Here is a 24236-nt window from a genome sequence, read left to right as displayed (position 1 = left end):
ATATAATTTTTATGTTCAATTTTTTACCGACTTCAAAAAAGATGTTCTCAATTCGGCCGGTATATTTTTTTTGTTTTTGAAGTGAAAACTTTAGCGGCGTTGGGTATAAAATCTTAAACTCGCGTCAGGACACGTGGCCTGATCGAAAAAGCGTAAGACGGATTTTTTTTTAGCCCTTATATTCCATGCGTAAGGCGGATACCATTCCAAAATATCAAACATGCTGAACGTTAATAATCAAGTTTTCACTTCTGCCGGCACTCCCGGAGTGCAACCCGTCTTTTTTTATTTATTTTAATACTGATTAGGTACGCCGAGGTTTCTGAACCGATTTTACGTGATTCTTATTTTGATTTAAATGCGGAATTGTTTCGAATTTGTTCCATAAAAAATTGATTCGGATAGGCCCACTAGTTTTTATTTTATGAACAATTTTTGTCTGATCTCGATGAAAATTACGTCATGATTGATGATTGAAAGTTACGTCATCGAGATCAGACTAGCAAGGAACTTTGATGCACTTCCCTGTTACCGATTGAGATGAAATTTAGTAGACGTATGTTAATTGAATAGCGATGAAAAGTTATCATGACATAGAGCTGATTTGATGATGGAATCCTATTTAGTAAATAGCACATCTAAAAAATATGTAGTAATTAATAATATCAAATCTTTTTTATTTTTTACTTTTCCGTTTCTGAAGTCAGTATTTTTAACGTACCTAGTTATTTTTATTAAATAAATTGTAAATTCTTATATTGAGATTATTAATAGCTATAGTTCGGCAATAAACTTATTTAAAACTAGCTTCCGCCCGCGACTCCGTCCGCGCGGATGTCGGTCTTCGCGTGGATGGTTTATTTATCCATTTTGAGTACCTCTGACAATAACATCTTATAAATATCTATTGGACCCAATTCCCAAATAGGCTAGGCCTATAATAATACGCAACGTGTGTTCGGGGTTCTACGGAACAACGTCTATGGATAAAACTGAAAAATTAAGATTTTTTTTTTCTACGCATTTTTCCAGGATAAAAAGTATCCTATTTTACGCCCAGGATAATAAGGTATAATAATTATACCAAGTTTCATCGAAATCGAACCGCTAGTTTTCACGTGATGCCTTCACATACAGACAGACAGACAGACAGACAAAAATTTTTTTAATCACATATTTGGTTTTGGTATCGATCCAGTAACACCCCCTGCTATTTATTTTTTCAATATTTTCAATGTACAGAATTGACCCTTCTACAGATTTATTATATGTATAGATAAACAAAGAAATACGGTCAAAAGTTGACTGTTGATTAATATAATTTTTACACAACTAGTTTTTAATCTTATAATATTATAACATGCATAATTTGCGTACCTATTTTTCTAATTGTTTTGCTCCAACTATTTTTCGATAATAATCACTCACAATCGTAATATTTTTACTTTTTATAATTATAATACTGCAATCCCCATACACTAAGCCAATAATTGTAATATTGTGTAAAAAAATTCTAACAACATGCAACGCCAATTTATAAATATAAAAGCGGTAAATATATGAATACTGCCACGATATTATCTAATATAAGTACGCAGAAAGCTCTCACCTTCAGCTGAATGATAGACTGCGCGGAGATGTTGTGTCCGGCCGCCTGCAGGCCCTACAGGCACACGGGAAGCATGCGTTATGCGGAACACTTCGCGTGCCACTTGGATACTCCACTGACTGCTGACTACTGGCCACTGCCCACTGAACCCTTACTTGACATAACATAACGTTATAATATTATGTAATAACGTTAATACGTTTCGGCTCAGAGTCAGTTGCATCAGTTTCAAAGTATTCACGTAGCATGCAGATATAATAAATAATATGTATAAACGTCAACAGCACTAATATAAACGATAATCTACTCAGTACACTACATACACCCACCGCAGAATAACCTACGATAATACGTAAAGAAGCGCAAAATAATTTGAAAAGCAAACCGTGAATTGCCAATTGAACGAATACGTAAATACTGTAACAGTTCGGTTCTAAAGGAAATACCTTAACAGCTATGATTTCGGCAGTAGTGTAGGGACTCATCTTATAGTTGTCCACCGATCTTTTGATGCCCTGTAACCCGCTATTTATCAGATTTTTGTTGATTTACATTCACGAGAATAGTGAGCTGGAAAGGGCAACTATTAAAAAATTGTTCGACCTTCGTGTTATGGCGAACTTGTATGTAAATTAAAGCATCTTAATATTATTATTCTCGACAAAAAAAATTTTGACAGCTCCTATTGCAAATCTAATGAATATATAGATATAATCAGTAATAACATATTATAATAAAGACAGCTCTTTGCAATACTAAAATCCTTAGTGAAATCGATCAGGGTGATAGACTCCTGTCGCTTTGTGTTGTCTTGAAAATTAAAAAGAACACATATTTTATTGTAACTTTTCATAATTTTGTTTTACTCTTGTAAATTTTAATTAAAAGTTTACCTTGACGGCTGAGAATACATCAAATCCGGGGCTCCCGTGGTCCCCCTTCTGCCCTTTGTCCCCCGGCCGGCCCTGGAACATCATCACACGCTCATTTTCAAACTACCTCTAAACTATTGAAGCTTATGTAATATAATTTATTGGATTTAGATAATGATTCAAATATACATTAATATGACAAAAAACAAAGACAAACGTCATCGTTAGGTATACCTCGTAATTTAGGAGATAATTGTTAACCCTTAATAAGCCATGGGGATATTATTTTCCCACCTCGGCATTGCCCACAAATTAATTATTATTTTTTGTATTTTTAAAGATACGGTAAAATTTAAGGAACGCACCTTAAGATAGATAGTTCTTTTAATTTTTTTCTAGCAACACTTCTTTCTAAACGTCAACTTTCAATGTCAGTAGACAATCGAAGTAAAAAGTTCATTAAAACGACCATTTTTTCCCGAAATTCAAGATAGTTTTTGGACCTACGCCCAGAAAAATTCCTGTATATATGCAATTGTTTTTAATGAGTAAAGAAGAACGTGTTATTTATCAAATATAAACAAAATAACGTACGAAAGCTGTTACTTTGGGTTATTTTTTCTAATTTAAAAAATGGTGGGAAATTAATACCCTGTAGCGTGCATGAAATCTTCAAATGGGAATATATTTCCCTTTATCCCGTAAGGATACCAAGTAGGTATAAAAAGTAAAAAGTTGAGTAAAGTAAAAAGTAATTTAAAAATTCCTACATATTCAATAAATAATAAATTTAATGATGCATTTTTATTTTTTTATCCCTGTGTTAAAATCGACGAGTAAAGGCGCGGGCAAAAGCAGCAATAGTGGGAGATTATTTCCCTCATGTATGTTCATGGATATAGGGAAATAATTTCCCACAAAACATAACTTTTAATGGTTATAGGGAAATAATATCCCACCGCCAAAAAAACCTATAAGCTACCCAATATTTTACTTTTTAATATTTTACTGTTTAATCTCGATATAACCCCGTACTGATGTATTAAAATAAACTTGTTTGAAGTCATGGCCGATTAAGGGTTAAAAGCCAAACAAACAAAATATAAACTCTTCAGCATTATAAATTATAATACTACTTTACAACAATAAATGAAATCGATCAAAGGATCTGAGAGATTGTAAAAAAAAATAGAAACTACTTACGGGATCTCCTTTCGGCCCGTCTAATCCTATTGGACCCTGAAAAGTGAAAATAGTTCCATTGTGACATGTTTCATTATAATAAGCTAATTAATATGTTAGTATACCAATCAATAAGGCTCTAAGATGAAATCTCGATGTATGGTTATTCTAGAACACCTATAGTTAGTGAAACCATCAAACAACAAACTGTCGCGGAAGACATTGGAAGGGAAATGTTATAACGTCGGTGAGGGGCGATCGATGGGCGGGTGTAACGAAGGAGCACAGGAGGAACCGAAGGAAAATTGTAATTGAGCGGTGGGGAATACATTATGTCTGCTACAACTGGTTAATAAAATAATTAAGAATTCTATAAAAACTATGTATTTCTATGCGTACCTAAACAATGACTTCACGAGCATATCGCCAGAGAGTGCCGCTTAAGAATAACACGATGCATAAACTACTGTCTATTGTTAGTAAAACCCAAATCACATTTATCTACAAGGATTTACGGTTCAGCCGGGTTAGGATTTGGATCTACAGAGCACCACTACGAGGTTAATGAACAGTCTCTTTGCAACAGCTCTGGTGTCGCTGGTCGGCAACAGCCAAGAGAACAGTTTACAATTAATGCTTTTCGTTGGGAGTATCTAGTTTAGAATGGCTTGGATGTCGGGGTTAGTTGCAACGATAATCTGGGTTTAGTGCGTAACGGGGCGGGTGGGTACGGGGGCGGCGCTTACCATGAAGCCTCGTTCGCCTTTCTCGCCCTTGCTCCCCTGAAACGTCACACCATTTTACATTGAATCCACCACTCGTGTTTGCTATTTGCCCTACTCCGATTAGCTCACACCCTACATGGTATCGGGGACGAGCTCAAGGGAACGACCGACAGAACGCCTCTCATGCGACATCAGCGTGACTTATCTTGAGTATCACCGTGTTCAATGGTAAATATTATTCAGTAGTATCGCATCGGTAACATTGTGCATCGGTAGAAATTACGTGTTTATAACATCAACATTCATAAAGAAATAATAAGTAAGAAATAAAAAAGAATAAAAATAAAATAACATAAAATAACTACCGGGAATCCGTTTTTTCCTGGCGCTCCCAGTAACCCCTGAAAGTAAGTAAAAAAATAAATAGTAAACTTAAATAATTATGTTAAAAAAACAGTATAAATTATAAAACATCACATATCTAAAACGAAAATAAAATATTATGTACCTATCCATAAAAAATGCATTAAGAAAGACTGAGATATTTAAGTGAGTAGTGTTGTTTCTTTTTACTTATAGTGCGGTAGACTCACCGGAGGTCCCGGCTCGCCGGTGTCTCCTTTCTTGCCCTTCTTCCCCCTCTTGCCCGGCGGCCCCGGCGGACCTGAAAGCAGACAACAAGTAATGCTTATTAATTTTGTACATATGTATTAATTTCGTATCATATACAGGCATTTAATAATTAAAATTGGTTTGTACGCGGCCTGTAGGAGGCATAGTGGAGAGCCGTCGATGACGCCATGAGAGCCCTCCGCTCGACACAGCACTCTCTCAGCTATCAAGTATTACATAACTACGTAATATGTGTAGGTAACTGTAGGCAAACACAATAATATACATTAAAATAAGTTATGATCCTTTAAATAAATTATAATACAATAGATAATATTATTATGAACCCAGGTATTTGATTTAATTAACTTGAAATGCCTTGTCTGTGTCAAATAAGTAGGTATACCAGTTACTACACCGTTGGAACACATCAAATAAAAAATATAATATTTCCTAATTAGCTTTCAGCCATATTAATAAATAAATAAATTAATAAAGCCTTTATTCTTTCCTTTGACCGCCTCCTTAGTACAGTGGTTAACGCGTGAGCGTAGAACCGAGGGGTCCTGGGTTCGATTCCCGGTGGAGACGAAGAAAAATAAAATGCCTCGGTCTGGTAGGACACAGAAGGCTGATCACCTACTTGTCCCTAAAGAAAATCGATCAGTGAAACAGATGTATGCATAATGCATCTGCCCCTAACCCCACTACGGGGACACGGGACTTCACTTTTTATTCTTTCCTTTACTTATATCTATTTACTTACAATTACAAATTTTATTTATTGTTATAGTGTGGTTAGTATTAACTAGTGATGTAACGATACATGATTTTGCCGATACGATACCGATATCGATATCTATACATATAATAAATCTGTACATTGAAAATATTGAAAAAATAAATAGCAGGGGGTGTTACTGGTTCGATACCAAACCCAAATATGTGATTAAAAAAATTTTTGTCTGTCTGTCTGTCTATCTGTATGTTCAGGTATCACGTGAAAACTAACTGTTCGATTTCGATGAAACTTGGTATAATTATACCTTATTATCCTGGGCATAAAATAGGATACTTTTTATCCTGGAAAAATACGTAGAAAAAAATAAATCTTAATTTTTCAGTTTTATCCATAGACGTTGTTCTGTAGAACCGCGAACACACGTTGCGTTAATTATTATAGGTATTTTGGGTCCAATAGAACTGATATTTATAAGATGTCATTGTCAGAGTTACTCAAAATGGAGAAATAAACCATCCACGCGAAGACCGACATCCGCGTGGACGGAGTCGCGGGCGGAAGCTAGTTTGTAATAAAATATCGGCGATACCGATACCGATACCGATATCGATGGCTTGGTAGAAAAATAAATAGTGAATTATGCATAAAAGTTACTAACATTTAACAGAGGTGGGCCGAGTTTGGGCTCGTTTTGTTAGTTATGTCGAGACCTTACCTCCGGACTTGATGGAGTAACCTGCCAGAGTGCCCAAACTCGGTAAATCTACGGCCTACTATTGTCTACGGCCGCGTGACGCGCCAATGTCACGCAAGCGGTGCGCGGCCGGGCGCGAGCGGAGAGCATGCGGGACGCGACTCACTGACCCGCTCATCCCACTCATTGACGTTAGCATCAGAGCAAACAAAATTATGTTTCTTATGATTTTTGCTTGCTCTGATGCTATATTTAATGTAGGTATTCTATAAGCAATAAGGGCAAGAACCTTGCAGACGGCAGTAGGTTATTCATGTCGATTCACAGGTGAAACTGGGTTTCGCTAATGAATCTCTACTAGGAAACAACTGCAAGTAGCGGTATCGCCTGGGCAGGCGTTGCTACTCGCGAGTCGCGACAGACAGCGTGTCGCGCGGCGCGAGCGAACAGGCGCGGTGGCGCTAATGCGATTACCGACTCCCGGAGGTCATCGCTAATGCACCATTTGTTACAACAGGCCATAACTAAATCATCTCCATTATACATGCATAGAATGTCATTTATGTGATGGACTACTATGGTTTATTTTAATGAGACATTAAACACCTATAACTATACTTCGCATAATCTTTAACGTAAGAGTCTGCAACGAAACATTATTTACAAACAAAAAGAAAATGTAGTTATAAATAAAACATAGCTGTGGATCACTGTGGACAGTCGTACCTGAATACAAATTTTCATAAATCACTTCTGAAAAATTGTGCTGTTGTTTGAAGGCAATTGTGCTGTTGTTTATATTATGAAATGAAAATGAATGAAAAGCGGGTTAAATTGGACTCTAAAAGAGTCGGTTTATATGTATATCTGCAGGTGAAGCTAATATAAAAGGTATGTAGGTATGCAGCGCGCAGCGGTCGGAGGGGCTGGCTCGGCGGCGAGCAGACGGCGCGACAACGGATCAGCCGGATTAGCTGTGTGCGCGCCGCTTTACGTCAAAATGTTGTTTCATAATACACGCCGTGTGAGCCCGTCCATGCGCTCGTGAGCTCGTAGCGACTAACGACTGCATGCGCATTACACACCTTTTCGACTTTTCGATTAGCTCAACTCTACAAGAACACCATTTTGACAACATAATATTATTATAGCTTATATTATAATAATAGTATGTATTCCTTTATTGAGGCGTTTTGATCACCTCTTCACTAACTTAGACAGGCACGCCACGACCCGTTGTTAAATAATATAATATATTTTTTAATAAATTAATTTGTTGTTAACAGTACTAACTACTTCCGTAGTTTTTTTTTATTTACCACCTCACCGGCAACGTCATAAGTTCTTCAATTATTACCTACATGTTAACTGTTCCAATGATTTAGAGCAATTACGAGACGATGCATCTCACTACTGCTACGTAAGAAGAAAATAATAATAGTGGTAATATTTCCTACTCACATAAGAGTGAGGGCTATTAAAATTGTCAATCATAACGTTTCTTTTGACGACACCAAATCAATTTTAATTTAAAGTAACCCTCAAGTAACTTAACACGTTGTAGACCAGCTACGAAGCAGCTACGATTTTTTTGTCTACTAAATCTTAGGGGAAGTTCAACAACAATAAAATGTATCGTAACTGAAGTTGTTTTCATCATTTTAAATACAATTATGTTTAACAATATGGTAGGCAGGTATGTAATTATGTGCATTTAGCAGTATGGCAGATGCGGGGGCACAGGGGTCGAGGGACCGGCTCGTGCGGCGGACGCAGTTTATCGGCCGGCGCAAGGCCGGCGCGGAATTGACGGCTGAATTAGTTACCTTTGCCAATTAAACTGAAGCGTTCAATGCGAGTGAAGGAAAATACGAGAATGCCAGAAAAGTTGGGAAATGTGTATGAGGGTAAAGAAACTCTTTGACGTCAAAAAGTCAAAAGTCGCTTCTATATTTTATTAGTTTTATAAGATACATTAAAATAACATTAAGGGAGCTCTACATTCAATTGACATTTAGTTATTTAAATAAATTGATCAAATATTAAAATTGAAGTAAAGCTTGTTTGTTCGTGTGGGCCATGGGCTGAGGCGAGGCGAGGGGACCGCAGGGGCTATATTGCCAATAGCGCCTTAATTCAATATCGAAGATACTTTGTGCGTATTCCGATTTACGCAAAATCATCCGTCAGTGTGGCTAATAACATGTATCGTATCTATACAAATTGAATAATAATAAATTATGCTACTAATAAGAGCATCATTTAATTATGCTACTAATAATGAAGATTCGTTTTGTTGAATACATAATTAAAACATAAGAATTATGGATGTGTAATAACAATAGACACACTTTTTACAGTGGCAAAATAAATAAGAATATCTGTTTCACGCGGTATTCTCTTCGAGATGTCCCTAACACGCGGCCGAGCAGAAGCAGGGCTCGCGAGCCTCCCTCGCCTGAACGTGGATATAAGCGAGTTAATCCGAGGGTGAAATGTGTCGCGAGAGGAATTGCGCGCAAATCGAGTTAGCGCTAAGCGTCATCGCGCCACACTTGAGAAAGTAATCTTGTTTTTTCCGAGGATCCTTCCAGCGCGTAATGAAAATATTGTGTTTAGCGAAATTGTGACATTACGAGTATTGTGCAAATGTAGGGCGCTCGTCGCTCGGCGGGAAATCTGCAACGTACTAGCGAGTCTCTCCACTTTGTACATTACATTTTCTGTATTGAGGCGCGGTTCACATCTGTTTAATATTTATGATCGTGAAAATACTCAGTTCTAAAGACATCGTAATATGTAGGTGCGTATATGATATTGTGTTCTCAATAGATATACAATATAGATATTATTTACCTAACAAACAATATCTTGTATGAGGACAAATTGCATTTCTCTAAAGACTCAATTTTACTAAGAATCAAATGAATCTCCAGCGGCACTTCTGTTGGATCATGCGATAACTTTGTGATAAACAGTTTTGTTGTTTCGATCGTCGTTCGCTTCACCGGCCGAGTCCCGAGGCGGACGATGGCAAAAGTAAGGTATAAAACATGGTAATGGGCCAAGTTCGGTTGTTATTGCTAACTGTTGTTTCCAATTGTATCCGTAAACATGACTGCAGCCCCTCTCGGTAACGTTCCAGAAACTTCGCCTCTTTCGAGATAATCTGTTACACTTAAACTTTGTTCTGTTTACCTGCGAATTTGTAGACAAGCTAATAATAGATACCTAGTTACTTAGTTAGTCTAAAAATTCTAAGTGTTCATGGGGTTTCGTTTAAATATTGCAAAATATATTATTTACGTACGTACCCTATGAGTATAAGCTATACGCTATACATACAAAACTAATATCGTTTGAGGTCGTGTGTATTTTGTAGAATCAAAGAGAAAAATAATATTATGAAGTATAAGTGTAAAATTCCACGTGGTATGAAGACTATCAAAACGTTTAGGTACCTACAACCCGTAATTTTGTTATTATACTTATCTATCTATTTTTTTTTTATTTTTTTTTTATATTTAAGCGGGCAAACGAGCAGGCGGGTCACCTGATGGAAAGTGATGCCCGCCGCCCATAAGCATTCGCGCTGTCAGGGGCACCGCGAATGTGTTGCCGGCCTTTAAGAAATTTATATGCCCTTTTTTTGAAGGTCTCCTTGTCAAAGATGTTTGGAAACACCTCAGATGGTAATTCATTCCACAACGATGTTGTTCTTGGCAAAAAATTCCGGGAGAATCGCACTGTAGTAGATCGCCATGCATCCAGATGGTGAGGATGATATTTAAGTTTGTGACGCGCAGTGCGGTTGTGGAAATCGGTGGCTGGAATCAGGTCGAAGAGTTCCTCAGAACATTCCCCATTATAAATTTTGTAAAAAACACAGATTTCATTTTTAATAGAATTATTAAATCTTTAAAGTATATTTTAATAATGTAACAATTACGTTAATCGCTGTAATTTCCAATCGAGCCAAATTACATACAATTTCGTTTTTATGGTATCCTTTTTCGTACGAAGGGTCTCATTATAGCACCGTGTAGCTCTAACCGCTCCCCCCCGTCCTCCCCCCACCGCCCGCATCCTTCACCTTACAAGCACATTTGACAAATGAACGATACAATAGGCATGTAGTTCAATATAATATAATTGTTATCAAAAAATAAGATATCATTTGAATTTATTTTTATTGTTTTTACCCGTCGGTCGTAAGAAATTATTATTTACTATCCTTTCGAATAGAACTTTAAGAGTTGCTTCAAGTTGCAACCGAGGAGTATACTCCGTGGCTCGTTGGTAAGTTACATCGGAAACACTTAGCATAACATTATAAGGCCGGGTTCGAACATGAATCTATCTCGCAACTTGTGGCACTCATGAATGAACCTACACACCTACCTACACTGCCTCCGAATTGCACCGTAACACAAATATTTAAATATTTTTAAAATTAATTAGTGATTTCACTGTCTGCTTACCAGAGTCATATCGCATAATAACATTTGACAAATATCTTTTCTTAATTTGAAAATATTTCTTACCTAATAAAGTATAGTAAATGAAATCAAGTTACACGGTTACACGATTTATACGATATTTTTTGTTACGATACAGATGATATTTATAGAAGTAAGATATTTGAGAAGTTCAGTTATAAACATAAATATATTATTATAGGAAGGCACAAACACTCGTGGTTGGCGCCGCGTGATGTCGCGGAGAGCTGACACTCCACCCTGCCCACTGCACACTGCACACGAGACACTAGACACTACACCCGACAGTCGACACGCGACACTCCACATTGCACCGCGGCCCGCGCTCGAGGCCACTTCTGTGACGTTTGTGCTGTTTTTCTTAACACTACCTACCTATTTACAAAGTTTAAGATCCGGGAAATTAAGTTTAACTAACCCTCTATACCCACAAAAGGTGGTATTGAGATAATAGATTGTATGGGACTTACTTTTTAAAATAGAAAGCCGAAAATTTGTTAATATACTCTATGTTGTAAATTGAAAATTTTTCGAAACTCTATTTTTTTCAAAATCGATATTAATTTTTTAAATATTTATCGGATTAAAAGTAAGCAGAAAAAGACACGAATAACGCCTCGGTAAACTTGATTAGAACATGTATTTCTAATCTTAAATGCGAAAGTAACTCTATCTATACTCTACTAACTTAAAAAAGCACATAGGACAGGTTTTAACCCGCATCCCACGGAATTCCCTATGTGGGATTTTCTTTGACTAATATTTATAATAATTTTTCTGATAAAATATGGAAAGAAAGTTTAATAAGGATAATATTGCACGTAATTTATAGCAGTTACTTACTGTGATAATATTTTTCAAAATTGTTACATTAATTTAATAAAAATTGTAGTTACTTAGTTCCTTGGAATATTACATTCTTATACATTTTATTTTACTATAGGTGCATAAATGCAATGTGATGTAAATCTTCTACACAATTTTGTTACTTTTACTCATATATACGAGTAATAAACTGTAGCGAGATAAATATTTAATTTTGGATATAAGTATAAGGTTGTGTTGTTTTCCTTGTTGCCTCGAAATAGTGAAAATATGATTTAGCAACGTGCATTTTTTAATCTTAATTTGACAAGTGAGTTACGACGTGATGTGATAAATTAGATTAGAGTGTTGTAGCGCTCGGAGAGGGCTTCGCTGGGACCTTCCCTGGCGTGCCGGCCCTCGCAGTGTTGCTGCAGCACCGCAGCATCCCTGCCAACCCCTCGCTGACATTTAGCATATTTGACGTCTCTTATTATTAAATGATCTTTTTTTCCAATGATATAATATACCTAATATGCATAATAAAAATGTTTTTATATTGTACCTAAGTACATTGAATATAGGTATATAAAAATTTAGAAAGAAGATAATAGAGAGTAACAGAACAAGAATTTAAACAAAGTATGAAATATCATGTCCCATTACCAAATTTATAATTATTTATGGTGACTCTACAATTTGTTATTCTCGTGAGATCATGCTAAGAGATCGCTGTTTAAGCGATAAGTCGCCTTTTTATGTAATATGTGATAATGTAATATGTGTTTCAGTGTTTATGTCCTTTCGTTTTGTTCCTATAGTTTGCCACTTTTAGATTAATTAAATTTAATAATTAAGGGGAAAATGTATACTTTATCTGCAACTGTAATATTTGAAACAATAATCTCTCTTTAAGCGCTGATGACAGGAGCACGCAGCGGGCGGGTGCCGAGGCCCGCAGTCCGAGCGAGCCCCCTACCTGCCCCTTGCCTGCCCCACACTGGGGCGCTTTCCGCAAGCAGTCACAGCCGTCACACGATGTTGGTCAGAATCGTGTGACGGTCAATCTCTTGGTCTCGCCTCATCGAATAGCTAAACATCGCCCGAGGGAACTAGCTTTATGAACACAATTACAAAATACACTCAAATATTAGCTTACAAATATATATTCGCTGGTTTTCTATTATTGCTTGCCCATTTGCCTTTATAACATATTAGTAGTTATTAGTGAATAATGAATAAGATTTAATGTTTTCATTTTCATTGAACATAGTAGAGCCCTTATTAATTGTCCTGATGGATGACTACTGACAAGAGCCTGGTGTTGCTCTGTTCACAATAAATGAGTTTCATGAAGTACAATATCCGAAGCCCCCGAAGGAACATTAGGACGCATATTCAGCAGTAATAGAGGCAGTGTCACACACGAAAATGATAAAGTATTTACTATCTGGCGAGGCGGCGTAACGCGTGGGTCGGTAATGATATATCGGCCGATTCATCACAACACGCGCTACCGCAGCACCCGGCGCGCGGCGTCGCTCGACTTCATTACTACAATTGTACAGAACATCCAACATTCGCCCACTGTTTGTCATGTTGTTATTACTCTAATGGACCGCAATTACGGGGGCTCTTTGTCACGTTCGTGTTTATTATACAAAGTCTTACGCGCTGTACAGTTCATTATATATTTGAGGATGACACTGACGAAAATGTTTTAGTGTCACTCACAAATCACTCTTTTATTCAAAACATATTCAGGCGTCGCGTCGGCCCGAATTGTAAAGGCGCTCGTAATGCAGAGCCGCGTCCACTGGCTCCCCGCGGACACGGCGCGTCACGTCGCGTCATCAATCATACAGTGCTACGTCATTCTGCAAGTTGTCACATCGGACGATTATGCGGTTGATGAACTGCGGGATTCGACTCCTAAATATAAGCTCCTGAAATATTTGCTCTACTTAAGGACATGCCATGCGGAGGGTTTTACGTAGATATACAGCATGACAAAATATGAGATTTTTACGCGACCGAGTCACGTCATTACTGTCAGATCTACAAAATATACGAAACCATAAAGTAATCAATAATCATTGTTAATTCATATATTTTTACAGGTAAAAGTTTTATCTTTTCATAATTGCGTCGTAATTGTGAATTGAAATATTATGTGTTACGCTTATGTATGCAAATATAAATAGCTGACAGAGAGATGATTAAATATTCTCCGGTAAAAACTGTTCCTCCAACAAAGATTAGGTCATAAAAGAAAGATACATTTAAATTAGATGGCAAATAATATGTTAGATGAGTCGCTATTTGTGTGAAATTGTGTGAGCGTGTAATTCAGCTGAGGGCCCGCATCGCGAGGGCTCGCAATCGGTACCTATAGTACTTATCTATGTGAATGTCTTTACTAAAGTATATTAGAACTAAAAATAATCGGTATTGTTTTGAATAGCTTTTTTAAATTCACTTATATTCTTATCAAAACATTGAAAAATATCAACGTAAATGAAACCAAAATCAAACGGTTTAACTTATCAAAAAATTGACAAGCGAGTCGGATCACGAATCCTGCACATACAATCAGTATCAAGTGTCATATGAATTACATATGAGACGGGCGAATGTCGTGATGTAGGCATTAAGTGGAGCCGTAGAGCTGACGGCGGCTGGCGGGTCGCGGGTCGCGGGACGGTGACCAGGGGATAAATGATTGAGTACCTGGGGTGTTGGTGCCTTTGTGCATTACAATCGTATGCACATACATACATTATGCTTTATGTGATAATTGCACTATGTGATAATGATAATATTTGATAATGATAATTATTCAAAGGAGGTTGCCTAAATTAAAAAGTAAACTTTATATTTTGTGAGAAGGAAGGCTGGAGGCAAGAAAGGATGGCCATTTGCTCGAATGTTTTTATTTTAAGAGGTTCATAAAAATATTGAAAAGTTTCTGTCGCTTGTAGTTTTAATGAAAGCATGTATACCATAATGTTTTTCAAGTTCATCGACTGTTAACATTCCTGACACAATTTGATTTCAAAACAATGCACACACAAAATGTATGAAATACTTCGGAGTTCGGATAGCCAGTCGGTTGTGTTTGATTGATCGCTCGAACCACGGCGTTGTAATGAACAATGGGCCGGAATTCAATGTGTATCATTGTGTTGAATCAATCCGATCGCGCCATGATAATTGCTCGCTCCAATGTGCACACAATGCTATATTATTATCCGACCAATGACATTTCAAGCGCTGCACAAAATCCTTTCTATAAACCAAGCACCTTTAGCTAATGTCAACAAACCTCAGTTACTTCACGTGGTTATTAGCTATTATTTCTAATGCGTTCTCTATAAGTCTATCTTATTAGTTTAGAATAAACGATTGCTGCAATTTATAAACAGATATCAATGAAAGGATGATATGAATTAATAATACCAATGTTAATAAATATATTACAATATTTCAAGCTTTAGTATGCTGTTGTTAAAAATTACAGAGTTGTCGTTTATAATATAAACATACTGAAGTCACCGCTTGCAATGGGAAAGTTTTTTAATCAAATCGTGTCCCCCCATCGGCGGGGCGGAGGGAGCGAGGTCGAGGAAGGGGGGGGGGGAGTGTCATCATTAGCATCACAATCGTCGCGAGATGACGCGTGTCACTTACACCTGTCGCTGCGGACACCTCCACGTTATACTCCATATTCCCAAGCCGTTAAGTGCCGCCATAGGATCGGTAGAGTGGGCTCTAGAAAGTGCTCGAAGGCAATTCGATATGTGGAACAACACGCATTAGTTCAGGGAACAGTACAGTGAAAAATATCGTAATGCTGAGATTCGATTTGTATAGCTCGAGTTATTTGTTGGAAATCTTAAATCGTTACCTATCCGATATAACTATATTGTTTAGAGGAAATTTTATAATATAATGGCTAAAAAGAAATCATAAAGATTCTTTACTTTTACCTAATTCTTAACATATTTTCATTTATAATAATGAAAGAATAGGATTTTAATAACGGAAAATATGTAGGTAGGTACGGAAAAAACAAACAACTTTATTCATAAGATTCTATTCTATTCACTTCTATTCACATCAGAATTTTTAATCAAAGCAATAAGAAACACGTAGGTATCTAATGCAGTAGATTTTAAAATTAATAGAGCTCGATATAAATTATTGGAATTCAAAGTCGTGTAGCTGGTGCCACACAGAACATAAAATCAATATTTTTTATTATTATCATAATAATGATTCTAAGAGGAAAATTGTATGGGAACGCGTCACATGCAGGCTTACTCATTTGCGTTGGTATGTATCGTCGATCGGTGTTGTCATGCTAATAGCGGGTGCGTGGTAATAATGCGCGGGGCGGCGACACCGATACGATACCCACACGACCACGGGACGACACCGACACCGCCAGCGAACAGCGCCAACCTACTGCAATTGCACGTAATTGTAATGATCTCCCTTTAACAAGATGTGGCAAATGTGGGGAATGACATCGCCCACATCCAGTCTTCGTTTCGCAATATAACGGAGTAGAGATTATACACGAACGTGTGGGCTAATGTAGAATTCTCAGCGCAGAGCCGCTAGATGTGGATAACAATTACTGATTGATTATAGTTTATAGCACAATAGTGTGTAATTAAGGCTGTGCGGAGCCTTTCAACAGTTTCAACAGGCGTGACAGGATTCCTGCTCGTTTGTTATGGCGCTCGTGTGGGTGTCGGCAGGCGGGTGATGATACTACACTTAACTATTTCATGTTCAATAGGTTAATCGATGATAAACTGTCGATAATAAGATGCTAAACATGTTAATATAATATTTAACATGAAATAGAATTTACGAATACTGAAATTCTTTGAAACGATGCGTTTTATTTCATAACAATCCTTAGGACTACAGGGTTACTAATTGTAAAACACCAGCAACCTCGCAGGACAAGATAGCTAACATCATAAGTAACAACATTAATAATTGTTCTATGACTTTTGGCATAACGCAATTAATTATTTTTAAATGATTTTTTAAACTTTTATTTACTCTCCTAATATTTGTCTATGTTCATTTGTGTATGTTCTATTAATTATCGGATGGACGATGCGACGCCCCCTTCCCCCTCTCGTTCGCTTCTTGTTTACGTAATTTTTGGGATGCGCGTAGAGTTTATAATATTCAAACGGAAAATTAAATGAATATTTATTTTTGTATGAAAATAAAATCTAACAAATTATCAAAAGTCGTAGAACAATTAATGTTGTTGCTTATGATGTTAGCTATCTTGTCCTGCGAGGTTGCCGGTGTTTTACAACTAACCATGTATATGTGAGTAGATAATATATTGTGACACAGCCTACATTATATTATATACATGGAGGATCGACCATTACCCACAAAACATATAACTGACGTTCAAGCAATGACTATTATACTAGTAGACGCGGCATACGCCAACATCATTGCACTAAAAAACAGCGTAATTAATACATACCTACTTACTAACGCATTATCACACAATTCACTCTCACGCACGAGACATAATACATGTCACACTCATGTACTTCGTAATAACAACTGACGATTAAAATATAAAAAGAACGTCCAGCTACGACGCTGAATGGTGCGTGACTAAGTGAAACTCGGGCACTTAGCTGAGTTTTTTCTTGCCAAAATAGAGAGCGGGTAACGTATTTAGCTTTTTTATATATCATAGCGTTCAAGCTAATCTGCTCAGTCTTTTACTGCTAGGAAGTAGCCACTTAACCATTAAGAAGTGATTTAATAAGGAAATCTTCTAGATTTTGAAACTCGGCCAGCGTACCGCGAAACTGTCAACAAATGGTCGTGTTTAACATCTATATTACTCGAAAACGTATTAATCACATGTCACGACAGAACGAGAAACGTGTAATTTGTGTAATGAATCACGGTTCCAGTTTATGAGCGCGCATTAATGTGAATTCTTGAGAAGTGAGTTATTAAGAAAGGCGTCGGGGGGCGCTGTCGTCGGCGCAGCATTAATATCGCGGTTGGGAACCATCCATCAGAGCTCGCTTCCACACGACTCGCGAGCCAGCCGCGCGCCGCGACCTGCCCAGTGCCTCATGCGGAGCTGCCTAGCAAGCTGACTTGGATGAAAACGTTTCAAATTTGGCATTACTCAACTCTATCTCCTTCTTATTGTTTTCTACATTATATACATTTTATTCGCGGCTCTCCTATTTTAGACGTATTGTAAGTTGTAACACGTGTGTAAAGTAAGTTTTATATGCGTTCACACTTCACGTTTCGGCCCCAAGGCGCAAGTTATTTAACGCTTGTTTTTATGTGGCCCCGGGGAGCGGGCCCGGCTGCGGCGAGATCGCACCAGATCTCGACAAATTGTGTAATCTGAACTACACCTTCAACAATATTTACGCATTTCATAGGGGAGTGGGATTTTTATTGCGTTTGATACGGTTTCGCAGTTATGGTGTCTGTTACTTTTCGTATAATTCAGTATGCTTAAATTGGAGGGATCTCAAACGTCATAATGTATTGATAATTTTACCTTTTCGCATTCGGTTTGCACACCAAAGTACGTACTTACACACAATACAGCCCGTTTAATAGTTGTACCTACGACTCAAATAAATCTGTTGAATACGGCTTCACTTTCGTTACCAAGGCACGGAAGCGCGGTGTAGAGTATAGAGTGTGGAGTGTGGAGCAGGGCCTGGGTGAAGGTCGCGACGATGGTATCGGCAACTTCCTCGGAGCGGGGAATTAGCACGCGATCGCCGACGCGCAGATTTATAACCCGGCCCGCATTTATCTCCCGACGTGTATTTATGGCCACATCTCGGCCCGTAATTGTCGTGCGCTGTCTCCCGACGTGATTGAAATTATTGTCTAGTGGCATTCGGCCGGCCCACCACTCGGCCTTATCGTCCCAGAGATCGAATCTATTCTGTCCCGACTCCCGAGTTCCCGACGTGAAAGATCGACTGATACAGACACGCACTCGCTTAGCGTTCGCTCGCAACAATCACGCTGATTTTATTCAGATTTGTATTGCGAAGACGCTCTCGAGAGATCATGAATTATTCTCATTTGCACGCGATTTGTCGCTATATGGGATTGTGCCATATTTCTCGACCGACGTTGACATCAACATATCGCTTATAACAAATTCGTTCGCGTTTTACTTCTAAGAACTCGGCGCGATTTGTCAAAGATTAAAATACATTTATTGCGTAGAGAGTCTTCACATTCTGGCTAAAAGTAGCTGGCTTCTCACAGGTGGTCCCGCGCGATACCTACGTTTTCCCCGTAACATTTAAATCGACAAATAAATACGTCAATATCCCATGGATATATTCATGAGGCGGTAATGCTGGACGTAAATACCGGCGGTGAGTGGGCTCACACGATCACATTTATCAAACACCACAATGCGTGTCACATAAATTTTACGCAACGAAATTATTTATCGAATTCGATTAAGCTTTGGCTAAACACAGGCCGGTTTTATTGTATTGTCACCGTTGCCTCATTAAAAATTAAGCAATTACTCGATGTAGCTTTTACTTTTTGTTTTTCTCCGGAATTGTAGGGGTACAGGTTTCTATCTCACTAATAGAATTATATTATACAGAATATAAGATGCGTTATTGGTTCATATATATAACTATAACTTGGAATTAATCATTGTATAGAAAATGGTGTGTCTGACAAAGGATATTAGTTGACAGCATAGGGGCGGCGCGGGCGGCTGCTGCGGCCTGCTGACTGCTGACTGCTGAAGGATCGCCGGACACCGCTGATTTAGTGCTGTAATCACTGCACTTTTGCCATTTCCTTTATGCCACAAAACTCAAAACTCAAACATTTATTTATTCAATTAGACTTCTTCGAGAAGCACTTTTGAAACGTCAATACATATTTTTATCATTTACCACCGATTCGGAAAGCAGTATCTATGGAGAAGAATCGGCAAGAAACTCCATAGTTGCTCTTTTAAATCATTTCAGTATTACAATTTAATTTTACAAAATATGTAAGTAACCGTACGTATATATTATCATAATATGCCAAAGAACTGTCCTGCGGTTCTCACGCGACAACCCTCCATGGGTTTTTATCTTCCATATATTCCTTAATGCTGTAATAGGCTCTCTGAACTAAGACATTTTTTACATAATTCTTAAATTTAGCACTACTAAACTCTTTAATACTATGAGGAATTTTGTTGTAAAAAAGTATACCTTGACCCATAAATGAATTTTTAACTTTAGCTAACCGGTAAAATGGCATTTCAATTTTATTTCTGTTCCTTGTGCCATAACAGTGTCTATCTCCTACTCTTGTGTGTAAGTCTGCGTTTTTGTGTACATATAAAATATTATTAAATATATACTGTGATGGTACAGTGAGGATACCAGTATTCTTAAAGAGATCTCTTAGTGAGTCCCTAGCACGTAAATTATATATAGAGCGTATGGCTCTTTTCTGTAATATAAATATAGTTTCAATATCTGCAGCCCTGCCCCATAGAAGAATTCCATAGGACATAATGCTATGAAAGTAGCTAAAATAAACCAATCTAGCCGTGTCTACATCGGTGAGATGCCTTATTCTTCGAACTGCATATGCAGCTGAACTAAGCTTAGCAGCGGTGGCGGCAACATGGGCCCCCCATTGTAACTTCTCATCTAGTGTCAATCCAAGAAAAACAGTAGAATCCACAGGGTATAATACCTCCCCGTTTAAAATAATATCCCTTTTTACCTTTTTTACATTTGGAAGGATAAATTCTACACAATTTGTTTTTTTTGCATTTAATAATAAATTATTAGCAGTGAACCAATTGGATATGCGTAAAAGAGCAGAGTTTACTTCGTCAACGTTTGAGTCATGTCTATCCACATTAAATATTAATGAGGTATCATCTGCAAACAGTACTATTTCACACATATCCTGCAAATAATAAGGTAGGTCATTAATATATACTAAGAACAAAAACGGTCCTAAGATAGATCCCTGCGGAACACCTATGTTAATCGGCGCACCGCGAGATTTCTCTCCATTAACAACAACGGTTTGTACCCTGTTCTGAAGATATGAAGCTATGAGGTCCTGAGATAAACCTTTAATACCATAAAAATTTAGTTTCCGTAATAGAGTGGTATGTTCTACACAGTCAAAAGCCTTAGAAAGGTCACAGAATATCCCTAAAGCATTCTTTGAATTTTCCCATGCTTTATATATATGTGACAAAAGAGCTATTCCAGCATCAGTAGTAGAGCGCCCCTTTGTGAAACCAAACTGTTTGGCGTGCAGTAAACCATTTGATACAAAATGACTACATAATTGGTTTAAAATTAATTTCTCGAAGACTTTGCTCAAAGTTGGTAAAATGGAAATTGGCCTATAGTTATTACAGTCTTCCTGGTCACCACTTTTAAATAAAGGAATTACTTTACTTAACTTTAATAAATCAGGGAATATACCACAGTCACAACATTGATTAAATATAAACGCTAAGTGGTTGGCAATGTTTTCTATAATATTATTTACTAAATTTACAGACATTCCCCAGAGATCACATGTTTTTTTTAAGTTTAATGTTTTAAAAGTTTTAACAATTTCCTCTGCAGTCACATGTCGCAATTCAAATAATACATTACACTCAGCAACATGGTCCCTCAAGTAGGACTCCGCAAGCGCTGATGACGAATTTAATTTTTCGGTAATACTAACAGGGACACTACTAAAAAAATCTTCAAAAGCAAGCGCAACATCAGCACTTTTGTCAATGACCCTACCAGCATTAACAAGTTTTATGGTACTATTTGATTGGCTTTTGCCCATTTCACCATTAATAATTGACCAAACCGTTTTAACTTTGTTATCAGAGTTGCGTATTTTATCTCTGACATACAAGCACTTGGCAGTGAAACAAACTTTTTTAAAAGTTTTTGAATAATTTCTAACATAACTAAGAAATGACATGTCTTTGTTATATTGCTTCATGCCATATAACTCATATAAAACATTCCTGCATCTGTGTATACTAGGTGTTGCCCATTTACCACAGTTAGGTATATTTAGTTTTAAGATAAATACATTTTTTTCAATGTTGCTGTTTTGTTTCGCTAGAATAACGTTATTGCGCAGAACATAGCTGCTGTAGTGATGCCATGTTCATATTAAATGAAATATTTATCTGATCAAAGGTTATTAAAAAGTTCTGGGGCCCGACGTATCTTATCGTTATTTTGAGCTAATCTCGAATGGAATTAATTTGTGATAGATATCAGACGGAGGCCGAGTGTATTCTTTGTGTTCGATCAAATCGTGCGAGTGATAAGAGAGATGCGCGGCTCTGAGGGTGGGCTGGCGGGTGGCGGGCAGATCGTGTACATGTTGTTATTAATATTGGATCTAATTTAGGCAGATCTAATCTTTTCATGTATAATGCTATGAATGCAGCAGCTGCACTTCATATCGGTATCACTTATCGAATTGTACAAGAATGTAGCGAGCGAGTCTAAACTCGAGTTTGATTATGTTTGTAAGTAACCGCTGTAGACCATCATAATATCCTATAGGTACCTTTTTGGTGTAGGTAGGTAAATCAGATCATGCTTATCCACCATATTACAATGTATTCTTTGAATCTATAATAAGCTTTATAGATTGAAGAATCAGCAGTGCAGCAATAGCGCATGATTCGCTACAAGTTTGTAACAATATGGAGGCGATATCTGGGCCGGGAAGCGCAGCCAAGTACGGGGGAGTTGGGACACGTCGCGCGACAAGTTGGGCCCAAGTCGCAACTAACAACAGTTGGCTTTATCCACTTCGACAGCCTCAGGCTAACTTGTGATCGAACGTTCCTTGTTGGGTTTAACACGCGCGACATGTAATATGCAGTAAGATGTAGCGCTAGGTTACTATACGTATATAAGTTTGGCCAGACATTATTCATAATTAGTACATTCTAATTTAAGATTTATCGTCTTCTGATCTTAATTCGACTTCTCTACAGCTGTGTACAGGTTTTATATCTTTTTGTCTGGTAAAATGTGTCTTAAACATCACGAATTTAATATTTTAGTTACGACGTATTATAATAATTGATCCATTATTAAATCACTACACATATTTTGCCTCTTCTCATAGAAAGCGAAAGTCTATGCTGTGGGAGCAATTGATGCTCGTGAAGAGAGCTCACAATCGCAATCTCGATGATATGCGGCAGTGAAGTGTAGTGAGCTAAGTAACGACTCCTCATTAGCGTGAATAAGCTACTCGTTATCTCATCGATCAAATGAATCCCGGTATCGATAACATCGCACTAATTATATTTATTGTGCTGCGGCCGGCGAAAGGGGTTGTTTACCACTTTCGAGTTAACTCCTTATAGCAGCTTTACACGCATGCTGAATTGATTGCGTTAGGTACATGATTTTGACTTCTTTCCATTTCATTTATTAAATTTATGAAACAAATCATCCGGACTATAAGAGGATTTCTAGGCAGCACCCTATAATCCGAAAAATTCGATACTTCAACACTGCCCTGTAAACCGTGTAAATTAAATCTCTAAATTTATTTAACTTTCATCGTATCTGTAGTCTTTCTACATGGACTAGGAATTGCCCCAATCGAGTAACTGCGGGTAGCTCAACTCTCAGGAGTCTCACAAACCTACCCTCACCGACGAACACACACACACACACACACACACGTCAGCACGTATCGATGCGATCTTCGCTGAAGCTTTTACCTGGAACAAAGAACAACAACTTTAAATGCATTGTTTAAGTTTTGAAAGAAACTTTATAGTTCAGGATACATCGCCCATTTTTGCAAGTGACTACTATCAAGCTGATTTTTCGTTTGTAGCTTTATTTTGATGAGACACCGAATAATTTCGTGTACGAAAGTCTCGATTGTGGTAGCTAACAGAGATAACAAGGATAAAATTTTTTGATTTGATAGTTCTCAAATATTTATTACTAACTGAATTTTTTTTTGTTCAATCTCAAGATAATTACCTAAATTATTCGAAAAAATATTTGTCCTACAAAATCTATGGTTTGTTCAAAGAGTCCCCCTTTCCAAAGTGTATCGATAACGAGGTCATCATAAATGATTACTAACAAGCTGATTTTTTTGTTTTCACTTAGTTAATGTTTATATAATTCAACAGACATATTGTCCTACAAATTGCGTAATAAATATTTGAGAACCATCAAATCAAAAAATTTTATCCTTGTTATCTCTGTTAGCTACCACAATCGAGAGTTTCGTACACGAAATTATTCGGTGTCTCATCAAAATAAAGCTACAAACGGAAAATCAGCTTGATAGTAGTCACTTGCAAAAATGGGCGATGTATCCTGAACTATTAAGATAACAGACGTTTCACAACTTTCAACCAATGAATGGAATTCCCCCTGGACACTGTGCAC

General features: G+C 37.4%; 1 protein-coding gene across 1 annotated transcript in view; it reads right to left on the bottom strand.

Annotated features, from left to right (window-relative positions):
* Nucleotides 1–24236, bottom strand: part of LOC123695226 (collagen alpha chain CG42342) — a 168904-nt gene that overhangs the window by 11652 nt on the left and 133016 nt on the right. Inside the window, exons 2-6 of the mRNA XM_045641001.1 lie at nt 4982–5052; nt 4754–4789; nt 3685–3720; nt 2503–2574; nt 2056–2124 (exon numbers count right to left, since the gene is read on the bottom strand). Of these exons, the coding sequence (XP_045496957.1) occupies nt 2056–2124; nt 2503–2574; nt 3685–3720; nt 4754–4789; nt 4982–5052 (284 nt within the window). The remainder of the gene's footprint in view (nt 1–2055; nt 2125–2502; nt 2575–3684; nt 3721–4753; nt 4790–4981; nt 5053–24236) is intronic.

Source organism: Colias croceus, chromosome 10 (genome assembly GCF_905220415.1).
Source record: "Colias croceus chromosome 10, ilColCroc2.1".
NCBI classification, from domain to species: Eukaryota; Metazoa; Arthropoda; class Insecta; order Lepidoptera; family Pieridae; genus Colias; species Colias croceus.
This window is presented reverse-complemented; position numbering and strand designations above follow the sequence as displayed.